Source organism: Cnephaeus nilssonii, assembly GCF_951640355.1.
Source record: "Cnephaeus nilssonii genome assembly, chromosome: 19".
NCBI lineage: Eukaryota > Metazoa > Chordata > Mammalia > Chiroptera > Vespertilionidae > Cnephaeus > Cnephaeus nilssonii.
Window position 1 is genome coordinate 21,626,194 of NC_137090.1, and position 25,345 is coordinate 21,651,538.

Sequence of the window (25,345 nt, forward strand, 5' to 3'; positions counted from 1 at the left end):
TTTTTTTCCATTGATTTTTAGAGAGAGTGGAAGAGAGAGGGAAAGACAGAGAGAAATATTTAATATTGATATAATAGAGTCAATATTTATATTTCTGTAGTTACTCTCAAAATGCCTTTTAACCTATTTTTTAAAAATTCTTAATCCAGGATCCACACAAGAATTATATATTGCTTTTGGTTTTCATGTCTCTTTGGTCTTTAAAACAGTTTTCTTGCCTTTTTTTCTTTTTTTTTTTTTTTTTTCTTTTTTTTTTTTTTATTAAGGTATTATATGTGTACATATCTTACCATTGCCCTCCCCACACCCCACTCCCATATATGCCCCCACCCCCCAGAGTTTTGCATCCATTGGTTATGCTTATATGCATGCATACAAGTCCTTTGATTGATCTCTTATCTCCCCCACCTCTCCCTAACCTTCCCCTTGTAATTTGACAGTCTGTTTGATGCTTTACTGTCTCTGTATCTATCTTTTTGTTCAATTTTATAATGTTCTTTATTATCCATAAATGAGTGAGATCATGTGGTATTTTTCTTTCATTGACTGACTTATTTCACTTAACATAATGTTCTCCAATTCCTCCCAGGTTGCTGCAAATGATGAGAATTCCTTCTTTTTTATGGCAGCATAGTATTCCATTGTGTAGATGTACCACAGTTTTCTGATCCAGTCATCTGCTGACGGGCACCTAGGCTGTTTCCAAATCTTAGCTATGGTGAATTGCGCTGCTATGAACATAGGGGTGCATATATCCTTTCTAATTGGTGTTTCTAGTTTCTTCGGATATATTCCCAGGAGTGGGATTACTGGATCAAATGGGAGTTCCATTTTCAGTTTTTTGAGGAAACTCCATACTGTTCTCCACAGTGGCTGCACCAGTCTGCAATCCCACCAGCAGTGCACGAGGGTTCCTTTTTCTCCGCATCCTCGCCAACACTTGTCGTTTGTTGATTTGTTGATGATAGCCATTCTGACAGGTGTGAGATGGTACCGCATTGTTGTTTTGATTTGCATCTCTCGGATAATTAGTGACGTTGAGCATGTTTTCATGTGTCTCTTGGCCTTCCTTCTGTCTTCTTTTGAAAAGATTCTATTTAGGTCTGTTGCCCATTTTTTTATTGGATCATTTATCTTCCTTTTATTAAGTTGTGTAAGCTGCCTGTAGATGTTGGAGATTAAACCTTTATCAGTGATGCCATTTGCAAATATGTTCTCCCATGCAGTGGGCCTTCTTGTTGTTTTGTTGATGGTTTCTTTTGCTGTGAAAAAGCTTTTTATTTTGATGTAGTCCCATTTGTTAATTTTCTCTTTAGCTTCCATTGCCCTAGGGGCAGTGTCAGTGAAGAATTTCTTTTGGCATATGTCTGACATTTTGCTGCCTGTGGATTGCTCTTCTTGCCTTTTTTTTTCTTTCTGTCTATCTGACGTTTTATGAAGAATTCAATTCACCTGTTTCCTTAAGGAATGGCTTATAATTTAGATTTATCTGATTGTTTCTTTATTATAAGATTCAGGTTAAGCAGTTTGATAAGAATACTACACAGGTAGTATTGTTACTTTTCATTGCTTTGTATCAGGAAACATAATGTCAGTTTTTTATGTTACTAGTTGATCATTTAAGTAATAATTGCTTAATATGGTGTCAGTCAGATGTTATCTTGTAAAATGTACTTCAATCTCATACATTATTTCAAAATATAATATTATTACATTTTTCAGCAATCTGAAGTGTTTGTATTTTCTGTGGATTACTAATGAAGTCTCTTCTTTCTCTTAATCAAATTAACTACACCAAGGCTAGGTCTGTATGAGTTAGAGCAGTGGTCGGCAAACCGCGGCTTGCGAGCCACATGCGGCTCGCGAGCTGTGGTTTGCTGCTCTGTTGACTAATGAGTTTGCCGACTACTGAGTTAGAGGAATTGCATAGAGCTGTAAAATTTCGTGGGTTTGATTTTTTTATGACTAGATCTTTGGACATCAGTGAATTTGTGGAAGAGTAGTTCCTGTCATAGTTGAATGTTAGAAACTTGCCTATAGCAGATCATACCAGTCCTCACCTCTAATACTTTGGACTATTTCTGATTTATCCATTTCATTTGTTCACATCGTCCAACATAATTTTGTTACATGCTTAATTGTGCAAAAACCATTTAGGGAATAGATAAGTGAAACCCTTTTTGCTTTTATCCTAGGAGAACTCAATGATCTGCCTAAAAATAAAACTTTTATAAATTAAATCTATATATAATTATATGAAGGGAATTTAAAAATGAATTTCCTCTAAACTTGTTCTTGAGCTTCTTTTGATATATGTGTAATTAAGGCTCCCAACTAAATGCTAAGTTGCCTGCCTAGTTTAGGCATAACTCTAATACTAATATACTTATATTCTAGGTTTGGGTTGGCACCATTGGGTCAGGACCCAAGGGTCGGAATCTCTGTGCTACCTTCCAGCACACAGAAACATTTGAGTTCCAGGATGAAGTGGGAGCACTTTTGTTATCTGTATGCCAGATTGTTGGCCAAGGAATTTTGTGTTTCTTGCCATCTTACAAGGTAAGGGAATACTTACTGTTTCTTTTGCCTTTAGAAAATCATGTGGGATTACCATGATAAATTTCCTAAGGCTAGAAGCAACAGGGGAATTATAGTTTTCTAAACATCATATATTGTTTTATTTATTGATTAAGGCACTGCCTAATTGTTCTATTACTGTTTTACTTGACAGTTTAAAGACTAAAAACGTTTTCAAGCAGTGCTTGTTATATATTTATGTGTATGGGATTTTTATTCTTAGAGGTAGCTTGATATTTTCATAGTTGAAGGGAAAAGGAACATTCTTTTCCACTTTCATAAATTACACTTTTGAAAGTTTCAATAATTTGATTCTAAAGTCAACTTTCTTGGTTGCCTATATTTTTACTTCATGTAAATGACTTTTTTCCTTGTTTTTAGACTCACTCGGATTTTCAATATTTTCTTGAGTTAAATTGAGTTATAATATCTTAGTCTTAATAGCTAAAGAATTAAAACCACGTATAATTTCTGAGAGTAATATATTTATCAAAATCAAAGCTAAATTTCAATTTCAATGCCAGTAGAGAACTGGCATTTCCTTTTCTTTTTTTCATATGAAGCTATATATGTAAGGACAGTCATAGAAATAATATATATGAACTAGAGGCCTGGTGCACGAAATTCGTGCACGGAGGGGGGTTGTCCCTCAGCCCAGCCTGTACCCTCTCCAATATGGAACCCCTGGAGGGATGTCCGACTGCAATCCAGGGATGTCCGACTGCCCTGGATTGTGAGAGGGGTGTCCGGATCGGGCCTAAACGGGTAGTCGGACACCCTTCTCACAATCCAGGACTGCTGGCTCCCAACTGCTTGCCTGCCTGCCTTCCTGATTGCCCCTAACCGCTTCTGCCTGCCAGCCTGATCACCCCCTAACCACTCTGCTGCCAGCCTGTTTGCCCCCAACTTCCCTCCTCTGCCGGCCTGATCACCCCTAACTGCCCTCTCCTGCAGGGTTGATCACCTCCATCTGCCCTCCCTTGCAGGCTTGGTCCCTCTCAACTGCCCTCCCTTGCAGGCAGGGTGCCTCCCAACTGCCCTCCCTTGCAGGCCGGGTGCCTCCCAACTGCCCTCTCCTGCTGGCCCTCTTGTGGTGGCCATCTTGTGTCCACATGGGGGCAGGATCTTTGACCACATGGGGGCAGCTATATTGTGTGTTGCAGTGATGATCAATCTGCATATTACTCTTTTGTTAGATAGGATAGAGGCCTGGTACAGGGGTGGGGGCCAGCTGGTTTGCCCTGAAGGGCGTCCCGGATCAGGCGGGGGTTCCCTTGGGGTGTGGGGCAGCCTGAGCGAGGGGCCTGTGGTGGTTTGCAGGCCGGCCACGCCCCCTGGCAACCCAAGCAGAGGCCCTGGTATCTGGAATTTATTTTCCTTCTACAATTGAAACTTTGTAGCCTGGAGCGGAGCCAAGCCTGGGGCTCCCTCAGAGGCCGGCAGCCATTTGTTTTGGGGTTATAATTGAAACTTTGTTGCCTTAAGCGGGTGGGCCTGGCCAGGGTGTGCGGAAAACTTTGCTTCCCCTGTTGCCGGCGGCAACCCTGGCCTGCTCTCTCAAGCTCCATTCTGCCGCCATTTGTTTGAATTTGTTTACCTTCTATAATTGAAACTTTGTAGCTTGAGTGGAGGCTTAGGCCTGCAACGGCTATTGGAAAGCTTGGCTTCCTCTGTTACCTGGGAAACCTTGCTCTCTGTGGCTGTAGCCATCTTGGTTTGGGTTAATTTGCATACTCGCTCTGATGGGATGGTGGGTGTGGCTTGTGTGTCAGAGGTATGGTCAATTTGCATATTTGTCTATTATTAGATAGGATGGCAATATTGATACTTTTGGCTTTTCTACTGTCTTTTTATCTACATACATACTGCTGTGGTCTAAATATGTCCCCCAAATTTTATATTTTGAAATCTTAACCCCCAAAGATGATGACATTAAGCGGTGGGAGAGCTTAAGTCATGAGACTAGAATCCTCATGAGTAATATTAGTGTCTTATCACAGAGGCTCCGGAGAGCTCCCTTGTCCCTTTACCCACATGAGGACAGCAGGAAGGCGCCAGCCGTGAACCAGGAAGAGGGCCACACTGGTACTTTGATCTTAGACTTTTCAGCCTCCAGAACTGTTAACGAATTTCTGTTGTTTATAAGCTACCCAGCCAGGAGTATTTTGTTATAGCAGCCCGCTGGGACTGAGAGACATCCTTTGTTAGCTAGAGATGCAGTAAATTAGTCCTCCTATAGATAAACTGAAGGAATTGTTTCTACAAGAAATTTAATCAGATTGTTTTTTTTTTACAAGACTTTCTAAAAATAAAATGGACATAAACATCTTTAAAATATTTAATATAAAGCAATATTTATTCCAGAGTGTGAACATCTACACTAAATAGTTATATTAAGGATAACCAAATAATTAAGCCTGGAACTAAAGTAAAGCAATATCTTAACACATTAATGAAACCTTTTTATATTTTCCAATCACAGTTGTAAAAAGTGAGCCAGGAAATGCCCAGTTGAATAAATGAACAATTTCATTTTTTGCTAAACTTCAAAGATGTGGTAAGAATGCTTCTTTATATGTTAGGAACCAGCTTTGTATGTTTTTTTCTTAGTATATATGAAGGAGAACCAAATCTAATGTAAAGTTATTTAAATGGACAGTAATATAATTGTCAGTGAAAATGTTACAGTGGAAAACAGCCTGAGCAATAAATCATACCTTCTGGTTCCAGTGTTTTCAAATGATATAATTTTCATTAGCCAGTTTCAGTAGTTTAAAATATATTATAGCTAAATGAATAAACTAAAATTTATAGGCATTAGTACTTTGCTGTTCATTGGGTACTTTGTCTTTGATAAAGACACCAGGCACCAAGCTTTTTGTGTGTGTGTTTTTTAAGTTCTCTAAGAAAAAAAGTGATGAAATACCAATCTTTACAAATAGACATGTTCAAAAGTAAAAAATAGGTCCATGAGACCCTAATAGTATACCAAGGTTTAAAAACCTTTAGTAATTCCTTATTTTCTGAAAGACTGAGCCTAAAATATTTTGCACTACCCATAGCGTTCGTTATTTTTCAGCCTTATTCCTAGCATGCCCCCATCCTGTATGTACCTTTATTTTAGGCACACTGCATTATGAGTGCTTAGAACTGCCATGCATTTTCAGACCTACCTATGTGTGGTAGACAGAATTGTAAGATTGCCCCCCTAATATTCCTGGCCTCTTGTGTGTACATTCTTTCCCCCATTTATTCATTCAAACAGTAATATAGGTACTGCTGCGAAGGGATTTTGCATAAGAAATCCCTTAAGATAGGGAGAGAGTATCTACTTGGTCCCGATCTAATCCCACGAGCCCTTTAAAAGCAGAGAGTTTTCTACAGTTGGTTGCAGAAGAGGAGGTCAGAGAGACATGACCTAGCTTGCTTGGAAGAAAGCAGATGTCTGTGTTGTAAACTGACGATGGGAGAGGTTAGGGAATGTGGCAAGGAATTGCAAGTGGCCTGTAGGAGCTGAGAGCAGTTCTGGCCAATAGCTAGTAGGAAATGAATTCTTTCAACAGCCAGACCTTGGAAGAGAACCCCAAGTCCCAGAGGAGAACTGCAGCCCCAGAAGACACATTAATTGTGAAACCCTGAACAGAGAATCCATTTGCACTGTGCTTGGACTTGTGACCTACAGAGATATAATAAACTAGAGGCCCGATGCACGAAATTTGTGCAAGTATAGGACTTCCTTCCCTCGGCTGCCAGCACCAGCTTCCCTCTGGCACTCGGGACCCGGGCTTCCCTCCCAGCCCTGGCTTCGTCCGGAAAGTCATCTGGAAGGACGTCCGGTCTAATTAGCATATTATGCTTTTATTTTTATAGATAGGTTGTTTTAATAAATAGGTTGTTTTTATGCTACAACATGGATGGACCTGGAGGACATTATGTTAAGTGAAAGTAGCCAATCACAAAGAGACAAATACTGTGTGACTCCATTTATATAAGGTAGCTAGAGTAGTCAAATTATATCAACAGAGAGTTAGAAGGGTAGTTGCCAGGGCTGGAGGAAGAGGGGAATGAGTTGTTTAATGGCTTTAATTTTGCAAGATAAATAGAGTTTTGGAGATGGTTGTACAATAATGTGAGTATACTTAACCTAACTGACCTATACACTTAACAATGGTTAAGATGGTAAATTTTATGCTTTGTATATTTTACCACAGTTTAAAAAGGATTATTATTATTATTTTGGTGTTGTAAATTTCTTTTTTTCCTCTAGTGGATCTTCTCCGCTAGATTGTTGAAGTGGTGTTTTTTCCAAAGTATTTCACCCTCAAGTTTTACAGCAACAGGTTTATAGCAGATTCAGGTTGGCAGCACCTGAAAGTAGTAGTACTTTTTAGGAAACACTGTAGTGGTTACACATCTTATTTATTTTCTTCTTAGCCTAGATTCTGCTTAGATTATAATAGTGCAGATACAGTGACCTCATTATAGTTTACTTTAATTATTAGCCTTTTAATAGAGGGATAGAAAATGAGTTGCTTTTTTTTTTTCTCCCTATAATTAATCTACTATGGTAAGGAATGAAACATAAAAATGAATTTGTGTAAATAAATTTATTTCTTCAGATTTCAGCCAACATTTAGTAAGCCAATACTTAACTCTAAAGTAGCAAAACTGGTCAAATATATGCATTTTAATCAAATATTTTGTTCAGTCATTGATGAACCCAACTATGTTGATCAATAAAAAGAAATTCAGAATTTATGTTTTAAAAGAGTCAAGAATTTTTTCCATACATAGATAGCTGTTCAGTTCTTATTGTTTTCTATCCAAGAGATTTCAACAAAGTAGATTATCATGAGTAACTGTATGAGTTATTTCTGAAATTCTACTTTATTTGAAATTTTTTTACATTGTATATATCATTGTATATTTTTATCAAAATGTATCATTAAATGACTGTAAATAAACATCAGTAACAGTAGTGCAGTTCTAACATTTTCAGAGTCCTCATTCTTTTAACAAAATTATGTGAGGGAATTTTCCTTATGAGAGAGGACTGTAGGACCTTTCATTTTTATTTAGCCAAGAACTAAAATGCATCTTACACTTCAGGATGATATTCCTTCATATTATTATTCCTAGTGCATTACTGACTGCATTCAAATTTGTTAAAAACTTGATCTTGAAATATAACTGAGCCTCTTGAGGTGAAGATGCTGAATCAGATAATCATGATAAAGCTGGAATATAGGAAGTTGTTTCAATAGAAATTCATACTTTCCATATTTTATGTTTGAATACAGCAAGAATTAAGCATATATTCATTTTTACTGTATTTCAAAAAGTTATGACAAACGTTTATTTTTAATTTTTATTATTATTTATAAGGAACTATATTTTATTCCTAACGTGCCATCTATATGTACATTATAATTGAATAAAATCTAGTAAAAATTTCTTAAATATTGAAATGAATAGTGAAGAATCACCTTCATATGGAAAAATATGACAGGTTTTACATATAAGTAAATTATGTGAAAAAGATTACAAAAGATGGTAGTCTGTTTAGGAAGGCCTATTAAAAAGCATTAAGACTTGAGTACTGGCTATTAAAGTGAGTAAATGGCAATATTATAAAGTTAAACATATGCCAAAAAACATTTTCCAGAGGACTAGGATTGTAACAATACCATTAATGAGGGCAAAGAGGTTTTAATGCAATTTGCACTTTCTAAAGTTTCAAAAAGAGGCTTTGAGTTAGTGCATTATTAATGTACTGAACATCTGGAACTGTGTAAAAGCTATAGACATTGAGCAAATGCAGGATTTCCCCACTAGGTTGCATTCTAACTTATGGCCTCCCCAGTGAGATACCGGTTTTAAGAAGTTTGAAAAGGTAAAATGACAATAACCAGATAAGGTACAAACATTCCAAAGTGTCTTTTAATTTGTGAGATCTGACAAAAAAAAAGTATCTGAGTTTACCAAATCCAAATGATATGAACACTAATTAGTAGATTAAATCACCTATGTCACTATATGTGGGTTAGTTTCTTTGTGTGAATAGTATTTGCTCTTTATGAGCTAAGTAAACTATTTTATAACCGAGATGCCTCACATTTTTCATATATATAAGTCTTAAAACCTGAGAGATGGCTTTGTATCAGTGTACTTTTCTCTAAGTTATTTGACTTTTAGATACCTAGTTTCGATACTCAAGAGAATTTAAAAATCAACTGAATTATGTATGTGTTTAGTTATTTGTATGATTTCTCTAATAAGGGGGAAGTAATTAAGCTATATAAATGTGCAGTTTGAGTGATAATGGAAAAGCTGTAGACCTAAATATTTTATCTAAAACTGAAAGTTTGCGATGGACCATTTTCATAAAAATAATTGGTATTTTTTGCTATATTTTCTAAATACAGTAGGAATCCATTTGAGGCTTTAGACTTAATTTTAATGGGAGTATTTTAGCTACTGTATAGAAAATGGACTCTAGAGAGTAAGATGACTACATAGGAGTCTACTGTAATAACTCATGGGAGAGATGGCGGTGCCTTGGACCACTGTGATAGCAGTATTTTTGGAGTCTAGATAAAATTTGAAAGTAGCACTGGCAGGATTTGCTGATAGGTTAGATGTGCATCATGATAGAAAGAGGGAGTAAGGTTTTCTTAGTGGACATTTTTCTTTTTGTTCTCTACTGTAAGTCAGTCTCATCCAAGTGTATTCTTTCAGGAACATCTATTTGTGTTGGTTTCCCAGTTTATAATCCAACTAGAGGCCCGGTGCATGAAAATTCATGCGCTGGAGGGGGGTTCCTCAGCTTGGCCTGCCCCCTCTCAGGGGCGGGAGATGACCCAGTAATCAGGGGAAGGTGACGCCCCCATCACACCTCTGCTGCTGTCACTGCCGGCAGCGCAAGCCTCGGCCGGCCCTGGTTACCTGAGCCTCGGGTGGTCCTGGGCAGCTGGGCAGCCGCCATCCGAGGCTTGTCTATGCCTTGGGTCAACCCTGGGTGGCTGGGGGGCTGAGGGGACTGGGGGACTCCGGAGGCATGCACGCGGCAAGGCCTAGCTGCGCACCTGCCGCCCCAGCGGGGCTGAGGGGACTGGGTGCTGCCATCTTGTGGCTGTGGGTGCTGTCATCATATTCCCTCCTTATTGGCTGTGGGTGCTGCCGTCTTTGAGGGCATGACAGCCAATTAGCATATTCCCTCATTGGCTGTGGGCGCCGCCATCTTTGAGGGCGGGGCAGTCAATTAGCATATTCCCTCCTTATTGGCTGTTGGCACTGCCATCTTTGTGATGGCGTGAGGGTCAATTAGCATATTCCCTCTTTATTTGATAGGATTCTGATTTCTTCACTAAGTAACACAGTCTAAAGAAAAAACTCACTGCTGTGTGACTCTTCTATTCTCAGTAATCTATTACAACACAGCTTCATGTCTGACTCCAGATGTGTGAGTTTTTACGCATCAACCAATTCTGCGACTCCAGCTACAATTTAACTCATTTCGGACACTGTCCACCTAGAGATAGTATCAGATCCCACAGGTTAAGAGCTCCATCCCACAAGACTGTCTAAAGATTCTCAGGTTCAGTTAATTTGCTAGAGTAGTTCACAAAACTCAGAGAAACATTGACTTATCTCCACCAGTTTATTATAAAAGATATTATAAAGGATACAGATGAACAGCCAGATGAAGAAGTATATGGGGTGAGATCTAGGAGGATCTCAATTACTGGAGCTTACTCCCTCCTGCATAAGGAGGAAGCTCTCTGAACTTCATACTTTTTGGATTTTAATGGCGGTTTCCTTACATAGGCTCGATTGATTAAATCATTGGCTATTGGCCATTGATTTAATCTCTAGCCCTTCTTCCCTCCCTGGAGGTTGGGGGTGGCCCAACCCTCTAATAATATGGTTGATTCCCCTGGCAACCATCCACCATCTTTAGGTTACTTAGGGACTGTCCAAAGTCTAATTAACATACACTCAGGTGTGGTTCAAAGGGGCTTGTTATAAACAAACTAGAGGTCCGATGCACGAAATTCGTGCAAGAGTCGGCCTTCCTTCCCCTGGCTGCCTGCAGCGGCTTCCCTCTGGCACCTGGGACCCGGGCTTCCCTCCAGCCACCAGCAGGCACCCAGGCTTTGCTCTGGCTGCCAGCAGGCACCCAGGATCTGGGCTTCCCTGCGGCCGCTGGCAGGTACCCGGGACCCGGGCTTCCCTCCAGCTGCCAGTAGGCACCTGGGACCTGGACTTCCCTCCAGCTCCTGCTTTTTCTGGAAGGACATCTGGTCTAATTAGCTTATTACTCTTTTATTATTATAGATTATTTCACTTTATGGCCATGGAGCTATTTGAGGAACTGGAACAAAAGATGTCCCTATAGCTCTTATTGCTCAGGAAATTCCAAGGGTTTTAGGAGCTCTGTTCCTGGAGCAGGGATAAAGACCAAATACATATTTCTTATTATCAATCACAACATCATACTCACCCTACTCAATGCCAGATTAATATATCAATCTGAGTATTTCAAAGGCAAAAAATTTGTAAACTTTCCTCCCAATCTTGGTTGTTTTCCAGTGTTGCCTTTACGAGTGAATGGTACCACAGTCTATATTTGGACTAATCAGATAACCTGAGGATATGATCCTTTTAATTTTAAATATTTTATAATCTCACCTTCTCTACAATATAATTTTCAAAAAGATAAAGTCATGACTCACATGTCAATATAAAGTGAACACCTGTCAGAGTTTATTCAACTAATTGACTAATAAGAGAATGAATATGATGTTAAGGCTGATTCAGACAGCATTTACAGGAGCTATGTACTTATAAAGGAATACAATATAAGATTGCCGACCTAAATACAACACTGGTTAATGTACTGCAGGCTAATAATCTGTAACCTTTGGGGTTATCTTTTCTCCTGGACAGAAATTATTTGCATTTCCACTGGATAAAAATATATAAGGTCAAATAATTTCACTAATTCTATATCTTAACAGTAAACAGTGAATTCAATAAAGTCCATTTCCCTATATAATCCTTGGATGGACTTTTGCCTCCATATGAAATTGAAAGGTTGTGCTATACTTCTTTCCCTTCCTCTCACATTTCCGTAAATTTTTTTTAATACTTTCTAATCCAAGCTACATCCGTCTCTGGATTACTGTATTAGTAGTTTAAATGTACCCATTCTAACCCCCCAACTCATCCATATTAATATCAGAGTAGTATTGTTTTTAGTCTTTATGTTTTTTAATTGTGAAATATAATGTATGTAATGTATAAACTTAATATGCACATTTCAGTAATAATAGAATGGACTTCTAAGTATCCACCATTCAACAAAAAATAGAACATTACTCCTACATTAGAATGTAGGAGTAATGTTTTCCATGTACCCCTTCATAATCATATCCTCTCATCTTTAGAGATATTAATGTTGCTTATTTTTAAAAAGTTTATATATATGTATATATGCTAAGTTAATATATAGTTTTTGAACTTAAGAACTTATATGCATATATGTATAACTCATGGACACAGACAATAGTACGATGAAGGCCTGGAGTGGGGCGGGAGCAGGGTGGAGGGGGTCAATGGCGGGGGGGAAAAGGGATATCTGTAATACTTTCAACAATACTGGTAAAGATAAATTAAAAAAAAAAGAATAAAATCATTTATATGTTATCTATCTGTAATTTACTTTTATAACTCAATACATATAGATTTATGTTCATTCTTGTTGGTACATGTGTTACTAATTTTTATTTTTTTAATCCTCACCCAAGGATATGCTTTGAGAGAGAGGAAGAGAGACAGAGAGACAGAGACATCGACATGAGAAACATTGATCGGTTGCTCCCGTACACACCCCAGCATGAAACCGGGATATGTCCCCTGACTGGGAATCGAACCTGCAACCTTCTGGTGTATGGGATGACGCTCCAACCAACTGAGCCACCTGGCCAGGAGGAGTTCACTTATTTTAAAAAATTTGATTAATCAAGTCTGTTAAAGAACCCCTCTATTGAATTTTTTAGTTCAATGATTGTTTTCTTTCAGCTCCAAATGTCTGTTTGGTTCTTTTTATATTTTATATCTCTTTTTTGAAGTTCTTATTTTGTTCATGTATCATTTTTCTGAGCTTGTTGAGCATCTTTATGTTGGTTATTTGGAATTCTTTGTCAGATAATTCATATACCTCCATTTTTTTTCCTGCTTTTGAAATTCCCAAGAGAACCATAATAGAAGTAGTGGTAGCAGCACCAGCAGTAGTGTTAGTAGTAATAGTAATGGTAATAGCAGCAGTTAACATTAATGGTGCTCTTACTAGTGCCAGTCATCATTCAAAGCTATCTAAATTGGTTAATGAATTTAATCCAACCACAGCTCTATGACATATTGTTTTCCTCATTTTATAGATGAAAAATGTAATACACAAAAACTTTAATATGCTTGCCATAGTCATGTTGTAGCCACATTGGCTTTAAACAAATCAAGGTAAGTTTGACACACAAAATTCACTTTCCCCCTCCTTTTCAGTTATTAGAAAAGTTAAAAGAACGTTGGCTCTCTACTGGTTTATGGCATAATCTGGAGTTGGTGAAGACCGTCATTGTAGAACCACAGGGAGGAGAAAAAACTGATTTTGATGAATTACTACAGGTGTACTATGATGCGATCAAGTGCAAAGGAGAAAAAGGTAATTGGAAATAATTGGATGACCAATGAAAAAGATTTTTTTACTGTAAAGTAAGAAGTTGGTGCTGTTAGAACATTATTTGTGTTAATCTTTGTAAATGCATTTAAAGGAAGAATTATATGTTATACTCCTGAGTAAAAAGAAAATAAGTGAAAGAAATTTTTTATTTGGTGTTATTCTGGGAATGTTTTCAATTGGGGGAAACATTCAGTTATTATTCCATAGTCATCCCTACACTACCCACAATGTGTTGTGAAAAAAGGCAGGTAGAGCAGGCCTAAAGATCTTCCTTACTAGCCAAATGAGCCCTACATTTTGATGCAAATAATATACTTTGTGTTTATATTCTAGTACAGTGGTCGGCAAACTGCGGCTCGCAAGCCACAGGCGGCGAGCCGTGGTTTGCCGCTCTGTTGACTAATGAGTTTGCTGACCACTGTTCTAGCACATAAGGTAAACTTGAGTTTTCAAAACATAAGTGAAGAATCAATATGTTAGTTAGAGGATGTCAGTTTATGAACAATGCAAGATCATAAAGATATATAACATACTTGTCATTATCCTTGTATGATGAGTATTCTGTGTGTGTTGTACATACTTTTCAATATTACATTGATTCAGTATGATATATTATACAAATTGAGAATTATTTAAATGGTTCTGAGAACTTTATATGCTTGTGGTAATGGTAAGGGTTGCCATTTCAATTTCTAAAGATAAAACTATTGGTTCACAATTGCTCAGTTCATGTGCAAATTACTAACTACTCTGATGTGGTTTTACTGTGTGTTTCTCTGAGACACATAGTTTGTAAATTGGTTTGCTACCACATTGTACCTAAATGTAATTTTGTTTTCCTCATTTATTTAAAGACATTGAACTTTAAAAACTTTATCTCATAAGAGTTTTTAACTTTGATTCTTTTAAGTTTGCTACTATGATGACTTAATCGGAGCTTTTCAAAATGACAAGAAAAGGCAATTTCTGGGAATGTTGAGTGTGCTTTTAAAAATGTTTATTTTCTGTTGCTTAAGATGGAGCCCTCCTGGTAGCAGTTTGTCGTGGTAAAGTGAGTGAGGGTCTGGATTTCTCAGATGACAATGCCCGTGCTGTCATAACAATAGGAATTCCTTTTCCAAATGTGAAAGATCTTCAGGTAGGCCTTCAAAGTCTTAAGAAATTTTATCATAGAAGTTATTGATTTTATGTTAAGTTAATTATACATTTTTCTTATATCTTCAGATATTTTATTTTAATTTTATAGTGACTCAATGAGTGAGAAAGGTTTAGTAGATACTGGTTTATTTTATTTGTCTTTTCAAATTATAAGAGAAAGTTTATTTAGGAAGTTAGAGAGGTAGTAGAAATGAGCCAGCTGGGCTGCGTAGGGTCAGAAACCAAGTTACAGAAGCAAAAGAAGAGCCCTTGGAGTTTAGGAGAGAGAAGTAACTGGTCAGGGGGGTAAGAAGAAGGGGAATGGGAAGGCATGGGCGTGTTCCGGAGAGGAAGAGTGCGTCTATTATATTTTTAGCTTATATTATTTATTGTTTAACAGAGTGATTTTCCAAGTGTGGTTCCAGGTCAGGAACATCAGTATAACCTAGGAACTTGATAGAAATACATATTCTCAGACTCCATCCAGACCTATGGAGGTAGAGCCCAGCAGTATGCATTCTGTGAAGCTGTTAGCCACAGACTAACAGGGGTCCCCCGTAGTTGGGGGGCCCTTTTTCTATTTGGCTCCTTTCTTTCCAATGCCATGCCCTGCTCTGCAGATTGCAGTGATTTTAGCTGCTCCAAATTATCTCTTCCACCGCAGCTCAGCAGGACCCTGTATTCTGCCTGTTCAGTGCTCTGTGCTGCTGTCAGGAAGTTTTACTCCGGAAGAGAGCTGAGAATCATGGAGCTCACCTAATGGATTTCCCTTATCTGTGAGATTAGTCATATGTTGCCTGGTGTCTACTCCTTGAAAGCAGTTGCTTTATCTGTTGTGTCCAGTTTTATAATCACTTACAGTGGGAGGGATATTCCCAAACCAGTTATTCTGGTCTTGGCCCAAAACAGGAGTTTTGCTTCATTATCACTGATTGTTTGCTAAACATTATATTTGACAAATTACTTGTAGCAATAATTTGAAGCCAAAGATAATGTTATCTTCAATCGAGGAGGATTTTTATTTATTTTCTACAGGCATTTGAAGATGCTAGCAATCTGAAACCAAGAATTGAGGTTTTCTGACCACTGAGCTGACTGCATTGAGTATAATTCATATCCCTCCTCCCAGAGCACAACCGGTTAGGGTCTCATACCAAAGTAGGAATTCTTTCTCCAGGCAGTTATCTTCTTTACTATTAATATTTTACTAGACACTGTGAATTATATAATATTAACAGTAATAAACGGTATTTCTCTGGTTAGTTTCTACTCTTCCCTAACCTCTGGAGCTCTTCAAAATTTCTGAAAGTAAATAAGGGATATCTGATCCTTTCCACCTGTAGTAACTGGTGCCTTCCAGTACCTTTCTCCAGCTACCACTGCTACCATTGAGAATGCTGATGACCATGCCTAGGGTTACTGTTCTAAAATGGCCAATGATGCCTCTGACTATTGCTACTGATGAAACACTTGCCATCCACTTGGGAAAATTGTTGTGTTCACCATGAGTTAGTGCTGAAGCTGAGTGCTGCTGATGGCACTGCTGTTGGCAGTGGTATTGTTTCTTTTTTATGTCTTATCATTTTACCTTGGCCCTATATTATTGCACTAATACTGCTTTGTTAAAGTGGAAAGAGAGTTTTTCCCCTTCATTCTGAACCACATGTTCTTCCAATGTCTTAAATAAGTCCCCTCCCCCCAAAAAAACTAGCTTTTTAAATTGTTGCTTGAATCTTTTCTCTTTTTTGGACCTATATATAAGTTTTTCAGAGCTGGGAAAAAAACCTTTATGGCTAATAATAGTTTGTACTAAATACAAAGTAACAGATACAAAAGAATTCATATCAAACTCATAATGTGAGTATGTCTGAGAAGAGAAATAAATGGTATAGAGCAGTAGTCGGCAAACTCATTAGTCAACAGAGCCAAATATCAACAGTACAATTGAAATTTCTTTTGAGAGCCAAATTTTTTAAACTTAAACTTCTTCTAACGCCACTTCTTCAAAATAGACTCGCCCAGGTATTTTGTGGAAGAGCCACACTCAAGGGGCCAAAGAGCCACATGTGGCTCGCGAGCCGCAGTTTGCCGACCACGGGTATAGAGGGTAGTGATCAAAAGGACTTCAGCATTTTCTGTGATACTTATTTGTTTTAGTAAAAAGCAAGCTTCAAGAAAATATAGTGAGAATACAGGTGTTTGTATGTTATTCTTTCAAAATTCTTAAAATTAAATAAAATGTTACTTATGAAGAAAAAAATTATATTAACTTCCATTTTCTCTACCCTCACTTCCAACAACTATGATTCTGAGCATTGTTTTATGCCAATTTGGGTTTTTAATGCTTTATTTTCTCACAATAAGTTCTTCCCAGGCAGCATCTCAGTCTGTCATACAGACACCCTGTAGTCTGTTCTGACATTCCTCAGTAATGATCCTCCTTGTTATAGTTCTACTTAACTGAATCCCAGTGCCTCTAGTTGTACAAAATAGAATAACAGAAGACAATGAGGTCTGGGTAGGGAGGAGGAGGTTTGTTCTAAAGAAGTTGACCTAGTTTGCCTAGTATCCCTAGTGGTTCCTAAAAGGGCCAAATGGGATGGACCTAAGAGTAATCCGAGTTGTAGGAATAAGGGACAGATAAAGAGGGAAATTCTTTTTTTTTCTTTCTTTCCTATATTTTATTGATTTTTTTACAGAGAGGAAGGGAGAGGGACAGAGTTAGAAACACCGATGAGAGAGAAACATCGATCAGCTGCCTCCTGCACACCCCCTACTAGGGATGTACCCACAACCAAGGTACATGCCCTTGACCGGAATTGAATCTGGGACCCTTCAGTCCGCAGGCCTACACTCTATTCACTGAGCCAAACAGGTTAGGGCAAGAGGGAAATTCTTTATTGGCAATACTAGATATAAGGGAAGTGTATTTCTTTTTGTCATATGTCTGGATCAGTTCTTGTATAACAAACAATTCTAAAACTCTTACTTAAAACAACAATCATTTATTATGATACACACATGTATGGTGTGGTGGCTGGGCAGTAGATGATTTAGGCTGGGCATGTTGGGCAATTTCACCTGGGCTCAGTCACCCTGCTGTGGTTTGACCATTGTAGGTTGGGCTTGACTGAGTAAGGACTGTTTTACATATGTATCTCATTTTTCACAGACCAACAGACTAGCCAAAACATACTATCATTGCAATGGAAGGGGTACAAGAGGGCAGGCTTGGCTGTATAAGCACTTCCACATTTTCTAACCTTTTGCCCATAGCATGTCATTTGCCCAAGCCCAAAGTCATGAGCATGGGGGGTAAAAGATTTAGAACTAAGACTTCAAAAAGGAATCCTGGCATTTTTTTTTTTTTCACAACTAAAGGATATTTGTAAGGCATCCATCCAAAAGACTGATGTTTATAAACTTTAACAATGTAGGTATGCGATTTTTCTAATTAAGAAGGTCTATTATCATTTGGAAATGACCAGAATATAGTAGTCAATACCTGAAATATCTGAAATAAATCAGAGCATAATTATAAGTGGTTTCTTAAAATTCATAAATGGCCAAAGAAGTTGTTAAAAATATTTATTTGTACTACTATGGATATAAAAGACATTCTGAAATTTTAACCAGTTAACTGCCATAAGCGTCTATAGATGCAAGCAGTGGACCTTTTTTTAATCAAATTCAAAATATCATGGCAGTTTTAATGAGTTCACTTTATCTATTTTTTGTTGTTGTTTGTGCTTTTGGTGATATACTTAGAAAACCATTGCCAAATACAAGGTCATGCCCCTAATGTTTTCTTCAAAGAATTTCATATAGGCTTAGCTCTTAAATTTATTTATTCTTAAAGGTTTTATTGATTTTTAGAGAAAGAGGAAGGAAGAGAGAGAGAGAAACATTGATCGGCTGTCTCCTGCATGCCTAGTACCACCCTACCGGATGTCAAGCTCACAACCTGGGCATGTGCCCTAACCAGGAATCGAACTGGCAACCTTTCAGTACATGGTACAGTGCCCAACCAACTGAGCCAAACTGGCCAGGGCAAATGATTTCCTGAAATGGCTTTTCCAAAACTAACACCGTGCTTCAAATTACTGGACCATAAATTAGGACTTTATTGTTTTCTTTTACATTATACTCAGTCTATCATGCAAGAATACGTAGAAGTTATTTATAAATGCAAACCTTAAATATTCTATCATATGGAAATGAAACAATCTATTTTTGCATTATCTTCTATATTGTTTGATTTGAATTCTTATTTTACATGTCATCCTTGTGCAGGAGCCATACTAATCTTCTCTGTATTGTTCCAAGTTTAGTGTATGTGCTGCTGAAGTGAGCGCTAAATTGTTATTTAGGATCAATGTCTGAGTTAGAAAAGCCATTTGAGTGGGGAAAAAGAAGGCAGTGACGTTAATTTTATGATACTAAATTTTTTCCTTAACTTGAGGCACAGATTATGGAAGTAAAAATTAAAATGCAGTTTAAAATACTAACTTAAGACTTTTGTAGTCTCAATTGCAGAGTTTGGCTTTTAGAGAAGCAGGAAAATGTATGTTAGAGCCAAAAATATGACTTCTTTGGCTGTGACCAGGATTTCCTTTTCCCACCTTGGGGACTAGAAAGTAGTGGTAGGAAAATTTCATTTTGGAGCCAAGTGTGACTTGTTTAGTTTGTCATAATTTATTGCATATACCTCAGGGACCTGAAAATAAAGAAACCCACTATGAAATGTTGATAATGGGCCACTCTGAAGGGCAAGCAGTAAGCTAACTTTCCCAGTGAGGATTATTTCACTTCCACCTTTTCCAGATGCTTCTGATCATTCTATAAGGACATACTTAACTGTGTAGTAGTTAAGAAGAAAACTTTCTGTGCACTAAACCAAAGTATTTGAGGAGCAGAAAAGTGAACCAAGGCTTTTGCATGATCAGATGTTGGTGGAAATGTATAACTAAAAGAAAAGTTGTTTTCTTTTAACGCAGTTAAGTCACAGTATAATGGATATCTAAAGCAAATCCTTTGGCCAAGTAGTATGATCTATAAACTGCAAAAGCCTTCAACTTTATAATGCAGGCATCCACATCTCAAGTTGATGGCATGGTCTAATTTCTGAGGCATACAATACTTAGATTTTTTTTTAAACAAGTCAATATTCTTTTTTAAAAAAATGTTTTTATTGCTTTCAGAGATGAAGGGAAAAAGAGAGAGAGAAATAGAAACATCAGTGATGAGAGAGAATCATTGATCTGTTGCCTCCTGCACACTGCTTACTAGGAATCGAGCCCACAACCCGGGCATTATGCCCTGACTGGGAATCAAACTGTGACCTCCTGGTTCATGGGTTGACGCTCAACCACTGAGCAACACCAGCCAGGCTCTACTTAGATTTTTAAAATTGCATTTTATTTGTATTCCTTAGCACAGTTTAGTTTAAGAGTACATAGAAATATCCTCCCTTCATGGGTATTGTGCTTTACTCCTCTGAGAAAAAATTTATATAACCATGGCATGAGGCTAAAAATTTTTATACTTTAAAGATGTTCAAGTGGTATCTACCTAATAAAAGAGTAACGTGCTAATTGACTGTACCTTTGCAATGCCCACCAGCCAGTCAGGAGTGAGTATGCAAATTAATCCAACAAAGATGGTGGGTTAATTTGCATATGCAAGCACCCAGTGGCCGGGGGTGGGGTGGGACGACGCATGCGTTCCGCACCACCCCAGCCGCTTCAGGCCTCTGGGCAGCGTGGGAAGGTGGAAAGGCGGCTCCGGGCCAGAGCGGAAAGGCAGCTGCGGCCAGAGTGAAGGCGGTGCCGGCAGCCAGGGAAAGGAAGGCCCATTCTTTTTTTTTTTTTTTTTTTTAATATATTTTTATTGATTTTTTACAGAGAGGAAGAGAGAGGGATAGAGAGTTAGAAACATCGATGAGAGAGAAACATCGATCAGCTGCCTCTTGCACACCCCCTACTGGGGATGTGCCCGCAACCAAGGTACATGCCCTTGACCGGAATCGAACCTGGGACCCTTGAGTCCGCAGGCCGATGCTCTATCCACTGAGCCAAACCGGTTTCGGCAGGAAGGCCCATTCTTGCACGAATTTTCGTGCATCAGGCTTCTAGTGTTAGATATTTATAATTAGTTTAATAAAATTTGATGTCAATATCAGAAGTTACAATTATTAAAATAAAGATAAATAGCCCCGGCCGGTGCGGCTCAGTGGATAGAGCGTCGGCCTACGGACTGAAGGGTCCTGGGTTCAATTCCGGTCAAGGGCACGTACCTTGGTTGCGGGCACATCCCTAGTAGGGGGTGTGCAGGAGGCAGCTGATGGATGTTTCTCTCTCATCGATGTTTCTAACTCTATCCCTCTCCCTTCCTCTCTGTAAGAAATCAATAAAATATATATTTTAAAATAAAGACAAATAAATTCTATATTTGTGTATTATTTTTCTTTAGTAATATATGTAGTATGTTGAGTTACCAAAATAATTTCACTTAGAAACTATTTACAGTTTAGATAGTGACTGATTAGTTATCTTATAGTATTGGCATATAATAACCATTATGAATAGTAACCATTTATTTATTTAACAAACTTGTACTGAGCACCTAATTTGTACTTAACATAGTAGTTGCAAAATGAACAAGATGCTTTCTCTTTTCTAGTGATGTCTATAATTTAGTAAAGGACTTGAATATGTAACAGGATGTTTTGATGGGATAAGATATGGGTGTTTGGTTGCTTAGAGAAAGAGAGGTTGAGCAACAACACCTTTCACTTTCCATCCAAATATCCATTTACTTTGACTGATCTGCCTAAAATAGATGGAGGAGCCAGAGAGATGAGATATGAATCTTAAATCTTGTCTACATTGAGATTCAAACATACTAACATTTGATAAAGTGGAATCAAAGGCCAGATTACAAAACTATTCAGATTATTAAGACTTTATTAAGACTTTTCAGAATAATGAAACAACTGTGGTTTTTTTTTTTTGTTTTTAGAGAGAGAGGGAGGGAGAGAGAGAGTAACATCAATCAGTTGCCCCCGACCGGGATTGAACCTGCAACCTTTTGGTGTACAGGACCGCACTCTAACCAACTGAGCCACCCAGCCAACAACTGTTTTTTTAATATCTGGCTAGAGTACTAATAGCTAGACTCTGGTGACATAGTGATACACTACACAGATTATAGCCCTTGTCTCATGGAGCTTACAATCTAGTGAAGAATATTAATATTAAAGCAATGAAGAAACAGTTACTTATAGTTGTCATGAGGACTGTAAGAAAAAGCCATAGGAACTGTGAGAGTGTATAACAGGTTCGGACCTAATTTCGAGGGGTAAAGAAAGACTTCCTGAGGAAAGAAGTTATGTAGGTGCAAAGAATGGATAAGAGTATTCTCTGCAGAGAGAACAGCATGTGCTAAGGCCCTAAGGTTTGAAAGAAGATAGCAGTTTCCAGGAATTGAAAGAAGCTGAGGGGCCTAGCTGGTTTGGCTCAGTGGATAGAGCCTCGGCCTGTGGACCAAAGGGTCCTGGGTTCGATTCCAGTCAAGAGCACGTACCTTGGTTGCAGGTTCTTTTTCGGCCTGGGCCCTGGTCAGGGCTCATGCAGGAGGCAACTAATTGATGTGTTTCTGTCACATCGATGTTTCTCTCTGTCTTTCTCTCTCTCTCTTCTCCTCTCCCTAAAAATCAATGGAAAATATCCTCGGTTGAGGATTAACAACAATAACAAAATATATCCTTGGGTGGGGGTTAATCGAAAAAGAAAAGAAGCTGAGGTAGAAAGTGAGTTTGGGGAGAATGACATGTGAGTAGAGGCTTAGAGAGATATTAAGGAGTCGGATCATTTAGGGCCCTGTATGCCATTTTAAGGATTTGAGACTTTATCATAAGTTTATGGGAAACTATCCAGGAATAGAGCCTGAGGTCAGCGTGGAGTGGCGTTCTTGTTATAGTGTAGCATCTGATACAGAAACCCATTTGGACCTAGCCTAAATAATATGTGGTTACCCAGGGGGAATAGTAAATGTATATATTTCTTTTGAACCACTTTCATAATTGTGTTAATCTTGAGTGTTTTCGCATTCATTTATTTATTCATTTAACAAACTTGTACTAAGCACCTAATTTGTACTTAATATAGTAAGTGCAAAAATGAAGGAGATGCTGTCTCTGTACTGGTGATGCCTATAATTTAGTAAAGGACTGGAACCTGTAACAGGTTCAATGGGATAAACTTAAAGGGCTGTAAACATTTAGGAGTCCAGCAACATGCTGTTGAAATTGTTGAAAACACGTAAGCCAAATCACAGATATGGAAGAAAAACCTGTCACCTCTGAAGGTTCAGAATGAATTTATCTTCAATTATGAAAACCTTTTTTTCCCTCTCAGAAAACTTTCTTTTCCCAGCTTTATTTTTTAAAGATAGTGTAGCGTAGCCAATAGTATTATTAAAGCAGGGTTAAGTATATTTTGAAATTCCAAAATTAAAATCTAATTTCAATCTAAGTATGCCATTTAAGTAGATAATTTGTAATTTTCCTTGAACAGCAAAGAATGAGAATAGCCAAATCCGTTGTTCCCATCCCTCTTGAAAAACAAACATAAAAACACAAAATTAATGAATTGCTGAGGTGTTTTTAAATTAAACATTTTCCCCCACATATCTTAAAGAAATGTTTTAGGTTCAGGGGAGGAAACATTTAAAGTCACAAAACTTTAGACACATAACATATGATTTACCTTATGTGTAAAATATAAAGAACAAAATAAATGAGCAAACAAAACAGAAAACAGACTCATAGATACAGAGAACAGAGTGATGGTTATCAGAAGGGAGGGAGTTTGGGGGGACTGGGTGAAAAAGGTAAAGGGATTAAGAAGTACAAATTGGTATTTACCAAAGTCATAGAAATGTAACGTACAGCATAGGGAATGTAGTCAATAATATTGTCATACCTATGTGCCAGGTGGGTGCTTGAGATATTGGGGGATTGCTTTGTAAAGGATATGATTGCCTAACCACTATGCTATACACCTGAAACTAATACAAAATAGTATTGACTGTAAACTGTAATTTCTCTCAACACTCATGTCATTGTATTTGCTTAGGGAAAAAGCCATGTCTGAATATAGATAGCTACAAGTTAAACCTGTGGATAACTAATAAAGCCCACAAAAACTTTTGTTTTTGAAAAATTCTGCAGTTATTTTCTTGTGTTCATCTTATTATTTTGGAAAGAACAAAAACTGTGTTGGCCTTACTTGTATTTCACTTTTGCTTTCATAATAGGTGGAAGGCTTTAAAAGTGAAATTATCACACTTCGATTGTAAGGTTGATTGACACTTAACTACTTCCGCTGGCCCAGAGCACTGCTTGGTGTTTATAACATGTCTTTCTTGTTTTGCATGAAGATTAAAGGTTTGATACCTTGGGAATGAGTTCAGTTTATGCTTTCTAACTCTGGGCCAAATAGCCCCAGTGTGCCAGGGAATATAATAAGCTACCCAACTTATTTTCCTATAGCATCAAAATTTCCAGATGTGTTGCTTAAAATTACTTTATAGCAGGGTTTTTCAAGATTGGCACTAATGACATTTGGGGCAGGATAATTGTTTGCTGTGAGTGGTGTCCTGTGTATTGTAAGATGTTTCAATGCCAGTAGCAAACCCTTCTTCTCCCACCAGTGTGACAACAAAAATGTCTCTAGACATTGCCATGCCAATATCTTCTGGTTGAATGCCATTGTGTATGTCATGAATTAAAATTAACAATCTACTGTTATTTTTAAATTATTTTTATCAAGTTGAAAAAAGTCCAATAAAGCTTTTACTGAGAGCCTAATTTATAACTAAATACAGTAACAGTCCTTGACTTCTACTCCCAGCCCCTGCTTCTTTTAGCTGTTATAGCTGGTATTTTTACCTCTACATTTTATCTTTAATCAGTTTTAGATATTAATTAGTTATTTCCTCTATGAGATAAGAATTTAGCTTACTTTACCTTTCTCTTCCTTTATCCTCCCATATAATTATATCAAATGTTTTAAAATTCATAACCAATATACATTATTATGACTGTGAAAATATTGTTCATTGTAGTCAAATGATTTCCTTCCTTTCTTGAACTTTAAAATTTTTCTTGGCAATAATAATACCCTTCTCCCCCTTTTTTTTCTTTTTGAAAGCTCTTTAACTAAATCATCTATCACCCTTTAATAAATCTGTGCAATACCTCAATATAATTTTTCTATCAGACCTCTTAGATAATGTCAGTTCTTTTTTTTTTTTTTTCCTGAAGACATCCCTTCTGCAGCCTCATAATCTCCTATTTCTATCAGGACTAAGTAATCAATTGCTTCAATCAGTTGCTGTTTAGGCCCACTTAACTGCCAACATCTGAGATTTCCCTTTGCTGTCATCCTAGGAGTTGATTTGCTTATCTTCTGTGTTGGATCCCAAGTTTCTTGGGTCTCAGTTCTTCTGTTTCTTGTTTACTGTTTCATCTTTGTAGTACACATCCTCCAACTGTTTCCCTGTGCACCTATTTCCTGAATCTTTTTGGACTCCTGCTGGCCTAACAGGCTTATTTCCCATCAATAACTCGATGGGTGCTTCAGTTTGAACTTTCACCTCTGCTTGTCCATCAGATTTTTATGTTCATATACTGGAGTTTGAGGTTATAGATGTCTCTTAGTTTAATTTTTCACTTTCTCATTTGTCTTTTAATTTGGGGGTTTTAATAGGCAAGAAAGAAGAAATGCCTTGTTTTTTTCCTTCCTGAAACCAGAATTCTTAATTACTTACTAAGATAAAGTATTTTAAAGTGTTATGATCCAATATTCTTTTATTCCCACTTGAGAA

The 25,345-nt window shown here is 37.6% G+C and overlaps 1 protein-coding gene across 1 annotated transcript in view; it reads left to right on the top strand.

The window, feature by feature from the left end:
• Window positions 1–25,345, top strand: part of BRIP1 (BRCA1 interacting DNA helicase 1) — a gene marked incomplete at its 3' end in the record, with an annotated part of 210,772 nt that overhangs the window by 48,444 nt on the left and 136,983 nt on the right. Inside the window, exons 11-13 of the mRNA XM_079798665.1 lie at window positions 2,398–2,559; window positions 13,141–13,300; window positions 14,335–14,456. Coding sequence (XP_079654791.1) covers window positions 2,398–2,559; window positions 13,141–13,300; window positions 14,335–14,456 — 444 coding nt within the window. The remainder of the gene's footprint in view (window positions 1–2,397; window positions 2,560–13,140; window positions 13,301–14,334; window positions 14,457–25,345) is intronic.